This window comes from Sceloporus undulatus, chromosome 8 (assembly GCF_019175285.1).
Source record: "Sceloporus undulatus isolate JIND9_A2432 ecotype Alabama chromosome 8, SceUnd_v1.1, whole genome shotgun sequence".
Lineage (NCBI taxonomy): Eukaryota > Metazoa > Chordata > Lepidosauria > Squamata > Phrynosomatidae > Sceloporus > Sceloporus undulatus.
The window spans coordinates 23,086,805-23,101,636 of NC_056529.1; the positions used below are offsets into that span (position 1 = coordinate 23,086,805).

General features: G+C 59.0%; 3 protein-coding genes across 13 annotated transcripts in view; 1 reads left to right on the top strand and 2 right to left on the bottom strand.

The window, feature by feature from the left end:
* Positions 1 to 2,605, bottom strand: part of DHODH (dihydroorotate dehydrogenase (quinone)) — a 4,295-nt gene extending 1,690 nt beyond the window's left edge. The window contains exons 1-8 of one of the 3 annotated variants that reach the window (XM_042437520.1): positions 2,540 to 2,605; positions 2,244 to 2,456; positions 1,965 to 2,161; positions 1,781 to 1,863; positions 1,421 to 1,608; positions 921 to 1,034; positions 567 to 720; positions 322 to 481 (exon numbers count right to left, since the gene is read on the bottom strand). In XM_042437520.1, the coding sequence (XP_042293454.1) occupies positions 322 to 481; positions 567 to 720; positions 921 to 1,034; positions 1,421 to 1,608; positions 1,781 to 1,863; positions 1,965 to 2,161; positions 2,244 to 2,456; positions 2,540 to 2,554 (1,124 nt within the window). In that variant the 5' untranslated portion in view covers positions 2,555 to 2,605. Of the gene's footprint in view, positions 1 to 321; positions 482 to 566; positions 721 to 920; positions 1,035 to 1,420; positions 1,609 to 1,780; positions 1,864 to 1,964; positions 2,165 to 2,243; positions 2,457 to 2,539 lie in introns of all 3 variants that reach the window. The other 2 variants (XM_042437519.1, XM_042437521.1) reach the window with 2 other exon arrangements.
* Positions 1 to 3,108, bottom strand: part of DHX38 (DEAH-box helicase 38) — a 17,130-nt gene extending 14,022 nt beyond the window's left edge. For both annotated transcript variants that reach the window (XM_042437505.1, XM_042437504.1), the window contains exon 1: positions 2,899 to 3,108. In XM_042437505.1, the coding sequence (XP_042293439.1) occupies positions 2,899 to 3,108 (210 nt within the window). The remainder of the gene's footprint in view (positions 1 to 2,898) is intronic.
* On the top strand, positions 3,107 to 14,704 carry LOC121914246 (polycystic kidney disease protein 1-like 2). Of its 8 annotated transcripts, none has more exons than XM_042437507.1 (20): positions 3,107 to 3,311; positions 5,252 to 5,307; positions 5,550 to 5,606; positions 5,886 to 6,077; positions 6,183 to 6,328; positions 6,563 to 6,692; positions 7,541 to 7,678; positions 7,974 to 8,178; positions 8,551 to 8,735; positions 9,121 to 9,354; positions 9,805 to 9,906; positions 10,018 to 10,175; positions 10,488 to 10,631; positions 10,917 to 11,116; positions 11,293 to 11,492; positions 12,351 to 12,477; positions 12,576 to 12,807; positions 12,905 to 13,094; positions 13,813 to 13,907; positions 14,374 to 14,704. In XM_042437507.1, the coding sequence occupies exons 1-20, from the start codon at positions 3,107 to 3,109 to the stop codon at positions 14,390 to 14,392; spliced, it is 3,015 nt and encodes a 1,004-aa protein (XP_042293441.1). In that variant the 3' UTR covers positions 14,393 to 14,704. The 8 variants fall into 8 exon arrangements, with proteins under 8 accessions (XP_042293441.1, XP_042293442.1, XP_042293444.1 ...); XM_042437508.1 differs by having other exon boundaries at positions 10,920 to 11,116; XM_042437510.1 differs by having other exon boundaries at positions 9,121 to 9,222.
* Positions 14,705 to 14,832: the final 128 nt, after the last annotated feature.

The following is a 14,832-nucleotide window of genomic DNA, read 5'->3' on the forward strand; positions in this document are numbered from 1 at the left end:
TTGAGTGGAGACTGGGTGGGAGTCTGCCAAGGTGAGCAAAGCTAGAGACTGGAAGCTGAAGCAAAGAAGGGGAAGGGAGTTTATCCTTTCTCTCTGCCTGAGCAGCGTAACTGGAGGCACCCCCCACGAAGGCACCCCCCAGGCTGGCCCGCTCCACAGGAGGTGGGCACTCCATGGTTCCCTGTCCACAGCTGCTGCCACTGTGCAGCCCATCCACCTGATTCCCAAGTGGCCTCCTTGGGCTATGGTCAGGCCAAGGGCATGTGGCACTGCAGAGGGGCCTCCAGAGTGGCAGCCCCAGCCCTCCTGCGCCCCCCTCACCTCAAGAGGGCCTCCAGCTCCTGCTTCACAGTCCGCACCACGGGTGGCCCCTGGTAAGTAAGGGCCGTGTAGAGCTGCACCAGGGAGGCCCCTGCCCGGATCTTCTCCAAGGCATCTTTCCCGCTGCAGATACCACCCACGCCAATGATGGGCACACGTCCTGAGGGATGGCAGCAAGGGGAAACGTAAGGCGAGGGACGCCTCCAGCAGCAGCACTTCCACGCTTCCCTCCACCCGCCCCTTACCTTGGGTGAGAGCGTACATCTCTCGGACCGTCTGAGTGGAGAGTGGGCGCAAGGGGGGCCCACTCAGACCGCCAGCCTCATCACGAAAGGCCCCACGCAAAGTGTCAGGACGGCTCACAGTGGTGTTGGTGACCACCAGTCCATCAACACCTAGCTGAGGAAAGGGGACCAGAACCACTGTTAGAGGGGACCCATCTACTTGCACTCGCACAAGGACCTCCCACCTGACCAAAGTAGGAGCTCTAGGGCCACACAGGCAAATCAAGGCTGTCCCACAGTCTCTGAGGCAGGTGGGGGAGAGGTGTGTCAAGGGACTTCCAACCTCCCACAAGCGCCCCCCCCCCCCCCGGTCACCTCGCAGACCACGCTGGCAATGTCCCGCTTCTCTTGGGCCGTGAGGTCTGGTGCAATCTTCACCAGCACGGCCGGCTTGGGCTCAACTGCCAGGGCATCTCTCTCAGCCAGCACCTGGGGAGAGGTGGGGCATGAGGGCAAAGATCCCGGTGGGGGGCAAGGTGCGCCCTCCAAGCTGCCTCCTCAGGCCTCCCCTCAGCACCTTCACAAAGTACATCCCCTGTCATCTCAGGAGCCAGAGAAGCTCCTTGGGAACAGAGCAGGAGAACCCAACCAGAGGGCAAAGAAGGTGGCAAGGAGGCCTGCTGTCCAGTCAGGGAGGACGTCCAGCCCAGGCAAGGGTTCTCTCACTGGTGCAGGTCAGCTGCCTGAGCAGGGAGAGGGTCCCAGTAGGGCCTGTGCCAGTGGAGGGGTGTGGTGTGTGGGGAGGACACCCCAGGAGACCCAAAGGGCGGCTGGCGTGGGAAGGCCAGCCTCACCCCCCCCGGCCGGGGACCTACCTTGGTCAGCAGAAGGCGCAGCTCCGCCTTGCCCTGCAGGGCCCTCAGGCCGGCCGTGTTGGGGCTGGAGACATTCACCACCAAGTAATCGGCCAGCGGGCCGAGTGCCCGGACTCCGGCCACGTAGTCCACCACGGCGTCCGCCGAAGCCTTGTTCTTGCCAAGGTTGATTCCGAGGGGCAGTCCGGCTGGGAAGAGAGGGCCGTCGAGTGCTTGGGGAGGCAGACCCCTCACCCACCGACCGCTGGGAGGGCCCCCCCAAGGAACAGCGCAGGAGGTCCACAGAGATGGGAGGCTCTTCTCCAGGCAGGCCCTGCCATGGGGTCCCTGTCCCGCCCCAGCTGCCCTCCTCCTCCTCACCTTCGCTCAGGCTGCGCTGGGCCTCCTGCCGGGCCTTGAGCCGCTGCCCCACGGCCGCGTGGCCCTGGCTGTTGAAGCCGTACCTGGGAGGAAGCCGGCAGAGTGAGGGCTGGCCTCCCATCCGCTTGGCCCGGGGCCGCTGGGCTCCCTCCCTCCCGGCCGGGGCTGCTGCTGCTGCTGCTACCTGTTGATGATGGCCCTGTCCTGGGCCAGCCGGAAGACCCTGGGCCGGGGGTTGCCCTCCTGGGGCCGCGGGGTGACGGTGCCCACCTCCACGAAGCCAAAGCCCAGCCGGAAGAGTCCGTCCACGGCCTCCCCGTCCTTGTCGAAGCCGGCAGCCAGCCCCAGGGGGTTCCGGAAGCGCCTCCCGAAGGCCTCCACCTGCTGGGAAGGGGCCAGGGGCCTTCAGCCGAGGCAGGCAGGCAGGGAGGGACCCGGCCGAGGAAGGGGCCCGCGCGCTCACCAGGGCCGGAGGATCAGCCGGAGCCGGGTCCCGGGGCCCCAGGAGGGAGAGGAGGCGGAGGGCCGCCCGGTGCGCGCTCTCGGGGCCCAGGGCCCTTTGCAGCGCCGGAACCAGGCGCCCAGAGTAGAATTCCGCGTCGCCCTTCGCCACCAGAAGGGCGCCCAGCGCCGCCGCGCCGCCCCCCAGCACCGCCGCCGCCTCCAACACGCCACGCTGCCAAGGAAGGAAGGAAGGGGGTCAGCGGCGCCCAGGGAGCCAGGGAAGGACCCGGGCCCTGCAGCCCTCCTCCTCCTCACCCCGAGCGCCGCCATTCCGGTCAGGCGGGCGGGGTCACTTCCGGCGGAAGCTGCCGGGAAAGGCGACCCCGCCCCCCGCCGCCGCCGCCAGGGCAGCAGAGTCAGTCAGGACCCTTCCCCTCCGAGAGAGAGAAGCCTTGGGGGCTCCCTCCTCCTGGCCGGGCCTTACGAGGAAAGACGGGGGTCGATGGAGAAGGGAAGGCGAAGAGGGAGCAAGCTAGTTTTCTGCGGATGCATCCGGAGGGGCCTCCCGACAGCGGCCGAGTCTTTGGCCCGTCTTCGGGGATGCGCTGGTTGTGACTTCCAGCGCGGCAGAATGGGCTTGGCCTGGATCGGGGCCCTTCTGGGCCTCCCTCCGCCTCCGGCTCCGGCTCCGGCTCCTTCCTGCTCGGCTCAGATGTCCCCCCCCTTTGTGGCCGCCCCCAGGATTTCCCTGGGCAAACAGGGCCAGGGAGGCAGGGAAGGGCGGTCGGGGCTGCAGCCCTGCCCCTGCCCTTGCCCTTGCCTCCCTGCTCGGCCTCTTGCCCCACAAAGACCCGGAGCAGGGCAGCCAGGCCAGCTCTTGCCATGGGGCGCCTGCGCCTGGGGGCCGGCCGGGCCCTTCTTCTGCTGCTCCTCCTCGGGGGCCTGAGCTGGAGCCCCGCATCCGCCCTGGCAAGGCCCAGCACCCCACAGAGGCACCCGGAGGCCCAGGAGAGGCTGCCCGTTGCGGGAGAGACAGCCGCCCAGCGCACTGCCCAGGAGGCCTCAGAGAGGCTGATGCCAGGGCCAAGTGAGTCTGGGGCAGCAAAAGGAAAGGCAGGGCGGGCCTGGGCCAAACATGGCTTTGGGGCAGCCTTCCCCTTCTGCCAGGCGCCAAAGCTGAGGTTTGTGCCCATTGTCTTTCCTTCCTGGCAACTCCCCAGAGGCTGGTGACTGATGGCTCATAGGCCCGGCCGGCACTGGTCCAGGGACTGCCATTTTGAGAAGACTGGTCCAGGGCAGTGGGGAGCACAGTCCTATGGACATGGACATGCGAAACCCACCCCAAGTGAGGGCTTGGCTGCACAGAGTCTGGAGGGTGCGCAGGAGGCGCATGGTTATGATCCAGCCATGATAATATGCGAATGTTAAAAGATAAAACTAAGCAATTGTTATTAGACAATCATAGAATAATCATTAAAGGTTAAGAAGAAGAAAACTTTAATGGTCTGGGCAGAGTAGCAAAGGATTTTAGAAGGGGAATAAATATCTGGTGTTATACAACTAGATATTCGATGAGAGGTAAAAGTAATGTAAGAAAGGAAAGTAAAACGAGAAGATAGGAAGCCTCTCTAGCTGAAAGGAAGAGGATCAGGGAAGAAGAGCAAATCAGTATAAATGGTAGCTTAGTGTTAAGAGAGGGTTAAGTACGTAGTGGAGGGTAAGAGGAAGGAAGGAAGGAAGGAAGGGAGAGAGTGGGAAAGGACAGAAAGACTGAGAAAGCGGTCAGAGAAGTAGGAAGGGAGAAGAAGAAGAGAACTGAAAGAAAGGTTGATAAAAATGAAGGATGTTGGATGAGGTCAATAGATTAAAGGAAAAGATGTATTAATGTGGAAGAATTATGGGAAACGTTAGAGATTTGTGTCTTGGTTTAATGTATGTTTGCTGTATGTTTTGTTATAAGATTCAATAAACATCACAAAAAAGGATGTTTGATCTGGAGGGAGATAAAAGTCATTTAATTAAATGGTTTAAAAGGTATAACGCAAAGGGACAAAAAGGAAGAGTGACAAAGAGCAACCTATAGAGTCTCCTTCCTTGGAGGCTGTCTTTAAGCAGAGGCTGGATGGCCATCTGTCAGGGATGCTTTGATTTGGATTTCCTGCATGGCAGAAGAAGGGGGTTGGACTGGATCAGGGCCCTTCTTGGGGTCTCTTCCAACTCTATGATTCTATGAAAACATGTTTTAAAAACCCTAAAATATATAGTTCCTACTTTCCTGCCAATGGTTCCAATAAATGTACAACTCTAGTTCCTTAGTGTGCCGTGAACAATCGCACTTTCTAAAGCTCACGGTCTGGTTTCCTTCTGGCCTTCTTTGGTGCAAACCATTAGCCAACATAGGTTGCAATGCGATACCTGGTCCCTCTGCCTTCTCAGGAGGTACCTCCCTGCCTCCAGGAACAATGTAAGGTGGGGGGCTTCCTTCCCTTGGGCAGACGTCCCTGACCTCCCTCTACTGACCTGCTGCCGTTTGTGCCCAAAGCCTGGCAGGGCTTTGGGAAGGCAAGCGAGCCAGCGATTGTGCCAGGGAGGGGAAGCACCTGTGCTCCTTGGGCTCATTTGCCTGCTGTGCCACCGGAAGCCTTCAGTCATTTCCACCCAATTTGCAAATGGTGGTGGTGGTGATGGTAATGGTGGGAGCGCCCAGCCCCCTCGCTCCTTAATTCCTCCCCACCCTGAGCCAGTTTCTCCCCCTTCCCCCACCATTAAAGTGGTGCTATAATTGCCACCTTTCCAGCAGAGGGTGCCCATGCCAGCACATAAGGTCAAAAGAAGCCATCATGATGTACAGACAGAAATACTGTACACTTCCACTCCGCTGCCTAGAAACAGGTCCTTTCATCTCCCGGTAATGCAGAACAAACCCAGTGGGTCTTTCTTGGGGCTGGGGGGTTATGAGCAAGAGTGTATCAAGGGACAGTTTGGAGCTGGTGTGGGTTAGGAGAAATACTCTTTCTGTGCCCACAGAGATGACGGCCATCTGGGAGGTCTTGCAAAATGTTTCCCCTGGGAACTGGCGACAGGTGAATGAGAGGAGCCCTACTCCCACCCGCATCCTGGCCAAGGAGGAGGAGGGAAGGGGATCCGTGGGCAGGGAGGGGAAGATTTCCTCTTCCTGACATCCGTGGCATATGCCATGCAGCCCCCCCGCCCCTGCTGCACATGAGTGCCCACCAGCCTTTGCTGACTCAGGCCCAGCAGAGCTTCTCTCCAGCTGCTCCACAAGCCAGTCTGTCCTCATTTCCTCATCTGACTCTCTCCACAGGAGCTGGTCCAGCAGCTGATCCTTCCGGTGGCCTGGCATGCCTCCGAAATGGTAGTGGTGAGGCTGGGCTCTCTGGGGAGGCACAGGGAGGATGGAGGAACTGAGACCCAAAACCCAGGAGATGTGGGGAGCTCTGCCCAGACCAGGTCCTCTGAGATATTTTGGGCAGGGTGGTACATGCCTTGAAAGGGAGCCTGGCTGTTCAGGGAAGAGCCACCCAGCAATTGCTCAGCGGTGAGATGAGCCTGTGGGGTGGCACAGGGGATGCAGGAGGGGGCAAGGGGCCTGGGCAGGACTGAGCAGGCAGGTACCCACTGTGTCTTTGTGTCCTGCCAGGTGGAGGAGCTGAGGCTGGTCCAGGCTGTGAGCGAGCACCTTGTGTGGCAGCAGAGCCTGGGGTCTCCGGCCTCCTCTGCTCCCTCCTCCCACCACCTGTGCCTTCTTGCCCTCCTGGCCATCAGCGGCTGCAGCCGTCTCCTCCAGGCCAGCCTTGGGCCCTGCTCGCTAGGAGCCATGGGCAGCACCCAGGTGAGGATGGTGAGTGGCGGGTGGCAGCGGAGGGATCCAGAGAAGTCCCTCGGATCTTGCAGGGGACAAATGGGGGGCCTTCCTCCTTACCTACCTTTGGTGCAGGAGCAGCAGCTGGAGCAGCGGGCATCCCTGGCTAGGTCCCTGATGGAGATTCTCAGCAACCTGGAGGCAGCCCTGTCAGGTGGCCAGGGACCCAACAGGACTGCTTTGGCCCTGGAAGCACCACTCCTCAGCCTCTCTGTGCACAGGTGCCAAAAAAACCTTCCAGGGGGAAGGGAGGGGTTGGTGCGAGGAGGTGCCCATGTGGGAATGAGGGTGAGGGGAGAGAAGCTCCTCCATGTGAGCAGGAGAGAAAGGGAGGGCTGCTTGGTGGAGCTCTGGTCTGCTCCCTGCCACAGCTCTGTGACCCATTCTTATATCCCACCATGGACACCCCCTGTGCCCACCACGTGCCAACTGTGCTCTTTGTTTTCCTGGTCCAGGCTGATCTCCTCCCAGCTGGGTGCCACTGTTCTCTCCTTCCCCAGCAAACCCTGGGCAGCCAGGGTGGTCTTGCCAGAGCAGCATGCCTTGGACCCCTTTGTGCCGCCCAACGTCTGTGTCGATGTGCAGGTCAGATGGAGAGACGCCTTGCCCACCTACCTCCTTCCCCACACATACCTGGGTGCTGTTTCTCCAAAGAACTGCAGACTCCCAGCCACCAGAGAGGACGCCTACGGCTCAGGCCCAGGGGCAGCTCCCAGCCCCAGCTCCTCTTCCGCCCTACTTTCACTGCCGATCCCCATGTTTCCTATGCCCCTCTGACCCATTTTTAAGCAAAGAAAGTCTTTTTGTAGAAGGGTGGGAGAGCATTACAACCTCACAGAGTCATGAGGAGCATCTTTCTCACTCTTCTTTCTTCTTTTTAGCAATTTATTTAAGAGGCCTCACTTTGGCGTGGGGAATGTGACTCGAGAGAGGGTCGTGATCACAGACCAGCCTATATCCAGAATAATCTTCTGCAAGGGAAACACTTTTAAATTATCATCCTTTAAGAAAATTATTTAATCAGGGGTTTTTGTGCTTCACATCCTGGCTGTTCCTTCTCCACCTTGTACTAGAAACCCTCAGATCTTAACAGGGCATAAGGAGCCCCCCCCAGCCCAAAACCAGCCTGCGTCCTGCAATTCCCACCAGGCCACCCCACTGGGCATCTGGAGAGTTCTGATTTGGGGGAAACCCTTGAAACTTCCTACTTCCTCCCTTCAGCTCCAGAGGTATCCACAAAGACCAGCTAGCCCTGCACCCCCAGTCCATCTCCACCTCTGGGGAGTCTCAACCATGTCCCCTCTGTGTCCAATCGCTGGAGGATGAAATTGAACCAACCTGCACCCCGCCCCCCCCCAATTTCCAAAGGGGATCAAAGCTGGTGAGCTGGGGGTGGTGAGCTCCCAATTCTTTCTCTGCCTTTCTCTGACCAGATGACGAGCTTCTTGGGGAGCCCTTTCTTCCCTTCCGATACCTCCACACAGCATGTGGTCACAGGCACCGTCCTTGAACTGGACCTCCTTGTTGGGAACACTGAGATCCATGTCGGCCACCTGAGCACTCCAGTCCAGGTATGACCAGCACACACCTGGGAGGGGGCTGACTGCAGGCCTTAGCCAGGGGCTCCATGGGGTCCAGAAGAGCCCCTTGACATGGGGAGGCAGGCTGGAGCGGTTGAGAGGAAGACCTTATGCACTGGCCCCTCTTCCTCTGCCTGTCGCTCTTAAACCCCCAGACACACCCACACACAATTCCTCCAGTTTGTGCCAAAGGGTCCATGTGGGAGGGAGAAAGGGTGAGAGCCTGCTGGGTGTCATATCCCACTGCTGTGGGCCGCAGCTGACAATGGTATCTCTTGCCTGTCAGATCTTCCTGCCCCAGGCACTGGCCTCAGAGGACTGGGGCCCCACTGTCTCTGTCTCTCCTGGGAAGTCGCTACTTCTGACAGTGGAGGGAAGGTGGGCAGGGGGCTCCCTGGGGATCCAGGCCTCCACCCGGCCCCAGCAGCCTTTGGGGCTCTTCCTGCTGCAGTGGGATCAGCAGCTCCTGCAGCCCAGCGCCATCGACCCAGGTAAGTGAGGGGACTCTGGGTGCCAGAGGAGGCCCACCTTGGACACCCAGAGTCCTGGGCCTGTCTGTGAGGTGGAGACAGGGATTGGGGATCAATCCCAACCCCATGGCCCACCTACAACAGGTGTGGAGGCCCAGCGGTGGCCCAGTGTGCCTTCTGCTGCTTTCACACTGGGGGGGGGGGCCGCATGGAAGAAAGGGAGGCAGGGTGGCATGGCTGGGGTGGGTGAGAGGGACATGGCTGCACAGGCCTCCTCCTGCTGCTGGACCCAGTGCTAGTGGGGGGAGCACAGTAGCCTTTTCTGCCCCCTACCAACACTCGGCAGTGCCAGAAGCTGTTCCTGCAGTCTGACCCCTTCATGTCTCTCTGCAGGTGGCTACTCTTGGCTAGTGGGGTCAGAGGTGCTCCTGGCCCCAGGGGGAGCCCCTCGCTTCCTGCTGGTGCCACTGAACCTCTCCACTGGGAGCTCCGAGGTCTCCATCCACCTCAGTGCCTATGGGACCCAGTGCCTCTCCTGGCACCAACCCAGCGCCCAGTGGAGGGAGGACGGCTGTTTGGTGAGTCTCTTGGGCCCCAGAAGGACAAAACCATCTGCTGGGGGAACGAGGAGCCCGAACTGTGACACTCCCACCGACACCAGAAGAGGCTGTCAAGAATGGAAGAGCTGTTGGCCTTCCAAGGGCTCCTCCCACCCACACCGTGATGCTGCCCCCGGTCTGGTTTCTCATTTTGAAACACTCAGATCCATTTCCGAACTACTATGTGGAGGGGGGGGGGCTCTTTTTCTGGCAGCCCTTTCATGGGTGGGCTTTCCTTTGTGGAATGTGGCAGTCCACTTGGGCAGAGGGTCCTTCCTGGCACTGGCCCAGCAACAGGACTGCCCTTTTTATGGAGGTGGTTGGGAGAAGGGGATGGCATGCCTCCTCTTCCTCTTCTTTGCAGGTGGGGCCCCAGAGCCGCCTGGTGCCAGGAGGGCATTGTCTGTGCACCCACCTCTCCTTCTTCGGCACCTCTTTCTGGGTGGCACCAGTCCAAGTGGATCTGGTGCGTACAGCAGAGTACTTCGGGCGCGTTAGCGAGAACCCCATCCTGGCCATCCTGCTGGGGGTCCTCTATGCACTCTACTTGTCAGGGATGGCATGGGCCTGCTGGATGGACATGCGAAATCCACCCCAGGTGAGGGCTTGGCTGTGTAGGGGCTGGAGGGTGCGCAGAGGCAGGGGAGTGGCGAGGCCCACGGCCCCAGGGAGGGTTGTGCTGAGGGGGAAGAGAGACTGGCACAAGTGACACCCCAAAACAGATGCAGGTGCCCTCCTTTAGTTGCCCAGCCAACCATGCAAAGCAGCCCCACCTGCCACAATGAATGGGTCCTGGTGGCTTATACCCTCTGTGGCAGCCACAGTGTGGCCAACAACTCTCTGCGCCCATCAAAGCACTATGCAGCTGGAAAGTTTGCCTGTTGCCTCCCTGACCTTTAGGGATGCTTCTCTCCTCCTCCTCCTTCATGAGGTCCAGGCAAAGGTGGCAGTAGCCCTGGTCTGCCTTAAGGCCTTGTCCCCAGCTCCCCTGGGCAATGTGTAGGTTGGGAACGAAAGGGTGGCCTGAAAACCCATGTCCCTCTCTCAGGTGAGGGCCACCCTGCTGATGGGGGACGACCCCTGTGCCCAGTATGGCTACCTGCTGCGTGTCAGCCTGCAGTGGTCCCAGAGTCCTGGCTGCAGCATTGAGGTGAGAGTTTGCCCAGGATGGGGGGGAGGGGGCATGGAGGGAGGGAGGGAGGGAAGGGGCTCAATTCCTTGGCTGAACACTCACCCCCTCCACCATTTCCCTTCCCTCCAGCTCTCCATCAGCCTCCAGGGATCCTCTGGCACCAGCAAGCCCCGGCGCCTCCCCTCCCCTGGTGCTGGCACCTTTCTGCTGCACGAACCATGCCCACTGGGAGAGCTGCAGAGCATCTGGCTGTGGCAGGAGAGCCCCAATGCCCCACAGGCACCCTGGTCAGTCTGTCTGTCTGTCTCTCAGCTATCTGAGGGGTGTATGTGTGTGCGTGCTCAGGATGCCCTGGCTGCTGGGAGGGCTCTAGTCACAGGCCAGGGAAAGTGCACAAACCCTCTTTGTCCATCATTTGGGGTCCCACATGGCAGAGCACCCCACCCCTTTTCTCTTTAAGCCTTGGCCCCACCGCTTGTGTCTGAGCGCCTGTTCATCCCAGAGACCAGGACAGTAGGCAGTTCCTATAGCACTAAGGACTCCGTATCCCAAGTGGGTCATTCATGGGGGAGCACTAATTCTGCCACCCCCTCCCCCAGGTACATATCAGAGGTCACGGTGCATGACCTGCCACAGCGAAAGCACTTCTACTTCCCTTGCCATGCTTGGCTTGTTGCAGGAGAAGATGGGCTCAGCAGCTCCCCACAGCGCTTCCCAGCAGCTCCCTCAGAAAAGGCATTCTGGTAGGCTGGATGTGTGACCACCCAAATGGGGCACTCCGTCCCCCATTGTCCCTCTGCACAGCTCCCCCTCCCGTAGACCCACTTGGGAAGCCTGTGTCCTTCCAGATGTGTTGGACTCCAGCTCCCATCAGCCCCAGCCATAGCAGCCAAGGGGAAGGCCATGGGTTGCTCAGGGTGGAGCTGCCCTGGAGAAGGGATCCCCTTAGCTGGTCAGAGAGGGATTTGGGGCTCCCACTGGGCCCCAATTCTCTTGCTCCCCTGGCACCCGGGGGCCTCTCTCACCAGCAGGCCCATCTTCCGGCAAAGGGCCCTGCGGGACCTCTGGGAGGAGCACACAGTTCTGCTGGTCCTGCAGCCACCGCCCCACAGCCCCTTCACCCGGGCCCAGCGCCTCTCCTGCGGCTGGTGCCTCCTGCTCTGCTCAGCCCTCATTAGCCTCATGTTCTGGGAGGTTCCACAGGAAGATGCACCTCAACTGTGTGTCGGTAAGGAGTGAGAGAGTGCTGCAGGGGTCCTGGAGGCCTTTCAAAACCCACCAAGGAGGAACCCCCTCCAAAGTGCACCTCTGGGGAGGGGGAGGCGTGAGGATCCAGGGGTGAGGGATGATGCGTGGGGCCCCTGCAGAGGGAAGGATCAAGCGCCTTCCTCTCATGTCGCACAGGCAGCGTCTTCTCCCTCTCCTGGAAGGATGTCGTGATCGGGGCAGAAAGCGCCCTCCTCGCCTTCCCCATCAACTTCCTTGTCGTCTTCATCTTCCAGCGCACTAAGCCCCGCAGGCGCAACCGGGAACCCAGACAGGCACCCTCCACAGGGCTCAGTGTCCCAGATGGACCCAGTAGCCCACAGGTGGCTGTGCTTGAGGTGGGTGGAGGGGGCAGGGGAACAGGGCTGTGGGGCAGGGCCCAGAGCCTGTTCCATCTCCCCTGGCATCCCCCTGACTGCAAAGTTTCTTGGGGCGCCTCCATCCCAGTAGCTTCTGCACTTTCAAGGCCTCAAAGTGTTGGGAAATGTAGTTCTTTCTTGAGAATCGTTAGAAAACTCAGGCAAGTAAGCAAGATTGTTTAATCTCACTAGCAGAGCTTACACAGCAGAAAAATGATGGGGCAAGCAGGAATAAAAACTTTATCTAGCTCACTCCTCTCCCAGCCACGTGTCTCCAATAAAAACACACACTCACTTGGTTAAAAGTGAAAAAGAAAATAAGTTTACTTACAAAATCATGTGTATGAAGAGATACACAGGTCTAGCTTCATGTTGCAAGAAAAAATGAGGTAGAAAGGTAGTCTCCATACATCTTAAGAAAGATGTTCCCTCAGCATGCATCCGCTCCAGAGATAGACATGCTGATGAGTTTGCAAGCAAGTTAGTACTAATGGCGACTCATCCTGCTTCTTCTTCACTCAAGACAAAGGAAATTAGGTGTCCTCATGGTAAACAGGAAATGAGGAGGGGGAGTGAAGAGGGGGGTTGTTAGTAATCAATGAGCTACCATAGACATGCATTACTAGAAAGGTCTTAGCATGCGAAGTTGCTGTATCCCAACACACAGGCCCTTTCCTTTGTGGACCCCAGTGTGCTGTAGCACACTCTTCCTGGGTTGGTGGGGCTGGATAAGCAACCATCGTCCACTGTTGAGGTGGACATGTGTCTGCTAGCCTTCAGGATTTGGGGCCTGGGAGTGTTTGGCCCCTGCTGCCCACCCTCTGCCTCTCTCTGTAGCATCTGCGTAATGCCGTGGGGGTCCTGAGCAGAGGAACAGAATGGTTGGAGCCACAGCACCCACTCCTTCCCAGCCTGAGCCTCGAGGAACTTCTGCAGCTGCTGGGCCGTCTGGTCCTGGCTGATGGTGAGGAGCCCAGATCCAGTGGGAGCCCCCCATCCCTGTCACTTCTTCCCAGCCCAAGGGAATGCATGACAGTGTGGCCTCTGCTTGCCCCCTCACAGAGGGGCAGCCCAAGACCCTGCATGATGCTGAGGAGCCCAAATCCTCCTCATCGCTGCACAAGGTCTATTGCAGCCGCTTCCTCCTCCGGAAACTGCAGCTCGTGGCATGCCTCCTAGAAGAGCTGGAAGCAGGGTCCTCTCCGGCCTGTCCCCCCCAGGCCCTGCAACTGGTGCAGGAGATGGCGGGAGCCCTGGATGCACGCCTCTCATCTGGTCAACATGGCCACCACAAGTAGGTAGCCATGCCAATCTGGAGGGCTTGATGGATTGGGAGGAGCAGGGGTCCTGGAGGGCCTGATCCTTCCCTCTGCCTTCCTCTCCTTGTTTAGGCGATGCCAATGGTGCCTCCCCTGGTGGGGCGCCTTGGTGGGCTGGGCCCTGCTTGCCTCCCTCAGCACCATCTCCACCTTCTTCATCCTGCTCTATGGCTTCCACTATGGCAAGGAGAGCACTGAGCGCTGGCTGATCTCCACTGCTGTCTCCCTCGGGCAGAGCCTCCTGGTGCTCCAGCCTCTGAAGGTACCCTCCTGCCCCCTACCCACAAAAGTGGTATTTTCTAGAATGGTAGGGTGGTAGGAGGGAGAAGGAGAGAAGGCCACCAAAAAGAGGGGCTGGGGGGGGGCTCAGAATAGGGGGAGCACACCTGAGACTACCAGCCAGGCTTCCTTTTTTGGGCATCTTCTGTGAGGGCACCCAAGGCATTCCAGAAAATGGGCAGACCATCCCTTTATCCACCCCACACATGAAATCACACACCCAAAAGTTTTGAAGCCTCATCCCTCATTCCTGCTGACTGGGGGATTCTGGGGGCTGTAGTCCAGATGTCTGGATTAAATGCTGCAGCCATGCTAAGTAGGTCTAAAATGCCAGGTAGAGTGGCTGAGGCCAAAACTTGGGGTTGCCAGGCAGCCAGAGTGCCAGCATCCTGTCAGATTTCAGAAAGAGAGAACGAGGTCCTTGTCACACTGCAGTGTTATGCTGGACTGTACCATTGGAAAACTGCTTCAGCTGTACTCGTAATGAGAGCAGTCTCTGTACACATCATAGTATGATGTGCATAAGTGTTTTTTCCACCTGCACTAATGCCATTATCATCAACCCATTTGCCCCAATGAGGAGGAGAGCAGGGAGGAAGCTACCACACACACCCCTTTCTCTGTGAGCTGGATCATGGGGGGGAGGGATTTCTGGGGGGTCTTGCTCACTGCTCCCCTCTCCTGCAATGCTCCCCCCACAGGTGGTCTGCTTTGCCATCTTCTTTGCGCTGCTCCTGAAGAAAGCAGAGGATGAAGTCCCTGCTGAGGAGGGGTCCCTTGATCCACCAGATGACAGGTAATGAGACAATGGAGCAGAGGGCCCACAGGAGAGCAGGCTGGCCAGGTGGGATTACAGGAGAGCCCTGGCAGAAAGCCCTGTGCCAGGACCCAGCCTGGGAAGCTTCCCTCAGGAGCAAGTCAAGGCCACTTTCCTGCCCCAAGACCCAAAGGAGTTTCCAGAGAGATGGGTGAAAACTGTGCTTCTAAGGGCTTCAGACTTTCCTGTGGCCTGTTAAAGGCGAAAGGGCCAGCTAAAGGCTGGGATTGTCTGTAGGGGGCTTGTTTTGAGGGCCACAAAACCCACCTTGTGTCCCTTGGGCTTTTCCCAGATCTAGGGAAGCAGCCAAGGAAGAAGGGTGAGGAGGTGGGAAAAGCCCAGTCCACGCAGCAGAAGGGAGCTCTGGCTGGGAAGAGGGCTGGGAAATCCCCTCCCTCCCACCCACCTCCCCCCTGATGTTCTCCTGCCTTCTCTGTGATTCCAGGCTGAGCTCTCACCAGTGACCAGGAGAGGACAGCCTTCCACTCAGGACCCCCAGCCACTCCCAGTCTCTCCGTTGGACCACTCTGTGCTGCCTCTCTTTCTGGAGCCACAACGTCCATTGCCCCCTACATGCTCCCATCCACCCTCCTTTGCTCAGATGAAGCTGCCCATGGCCCTGCAGAGACTGGACCCAGAATTGGCAGAGCAAGGCAGCTGGGGCGGCGGGGGGGGGGGAAGAGAAGACACCTCCCTCCCAATCCTGTGACCTACTCCTCATTGATTGACAGGGATTGAGCTCAATAAAGGAAATGCACCTATCCATCACGTTGATGACTGGGCTCACCTTTGGGCACCTCATTGTGGGGGAGTGGGGTTTTGTGTGGACCATCATCTTGTGATCAGAGGGAAGCCCTCCTTCTGCATTTTACAAATGGAAACACCCCCCTCCCAGTCTGCCAGG

Excerpts from the sequence above, each read along its gene's own strand:
- LOC121914246 (XM_042437507.1), top strand. The coding sequence starts at position 3,107 with ATGGGGCGCCTGCGCCTGGGGGCCGGCCGGGCCCTTCTTCTGCTGCTC. Across the intron at positions 5,308-5,549 it reads CCCCTGGGAACTGGCGACAG|GAGCTGGTCCAGCAGCTGAT; the intron begins GTGAATGAGAGG and ends CTCTCTCCACAG. Across the intron at positions 5,607-5,885 it reads ATGCCTCCGAAATGGTAGTG|GTGGAGGAGCTGAGGCTGGT; the intron begins GTGAGGCTGGGC and ends GTGTCCTGCCAG.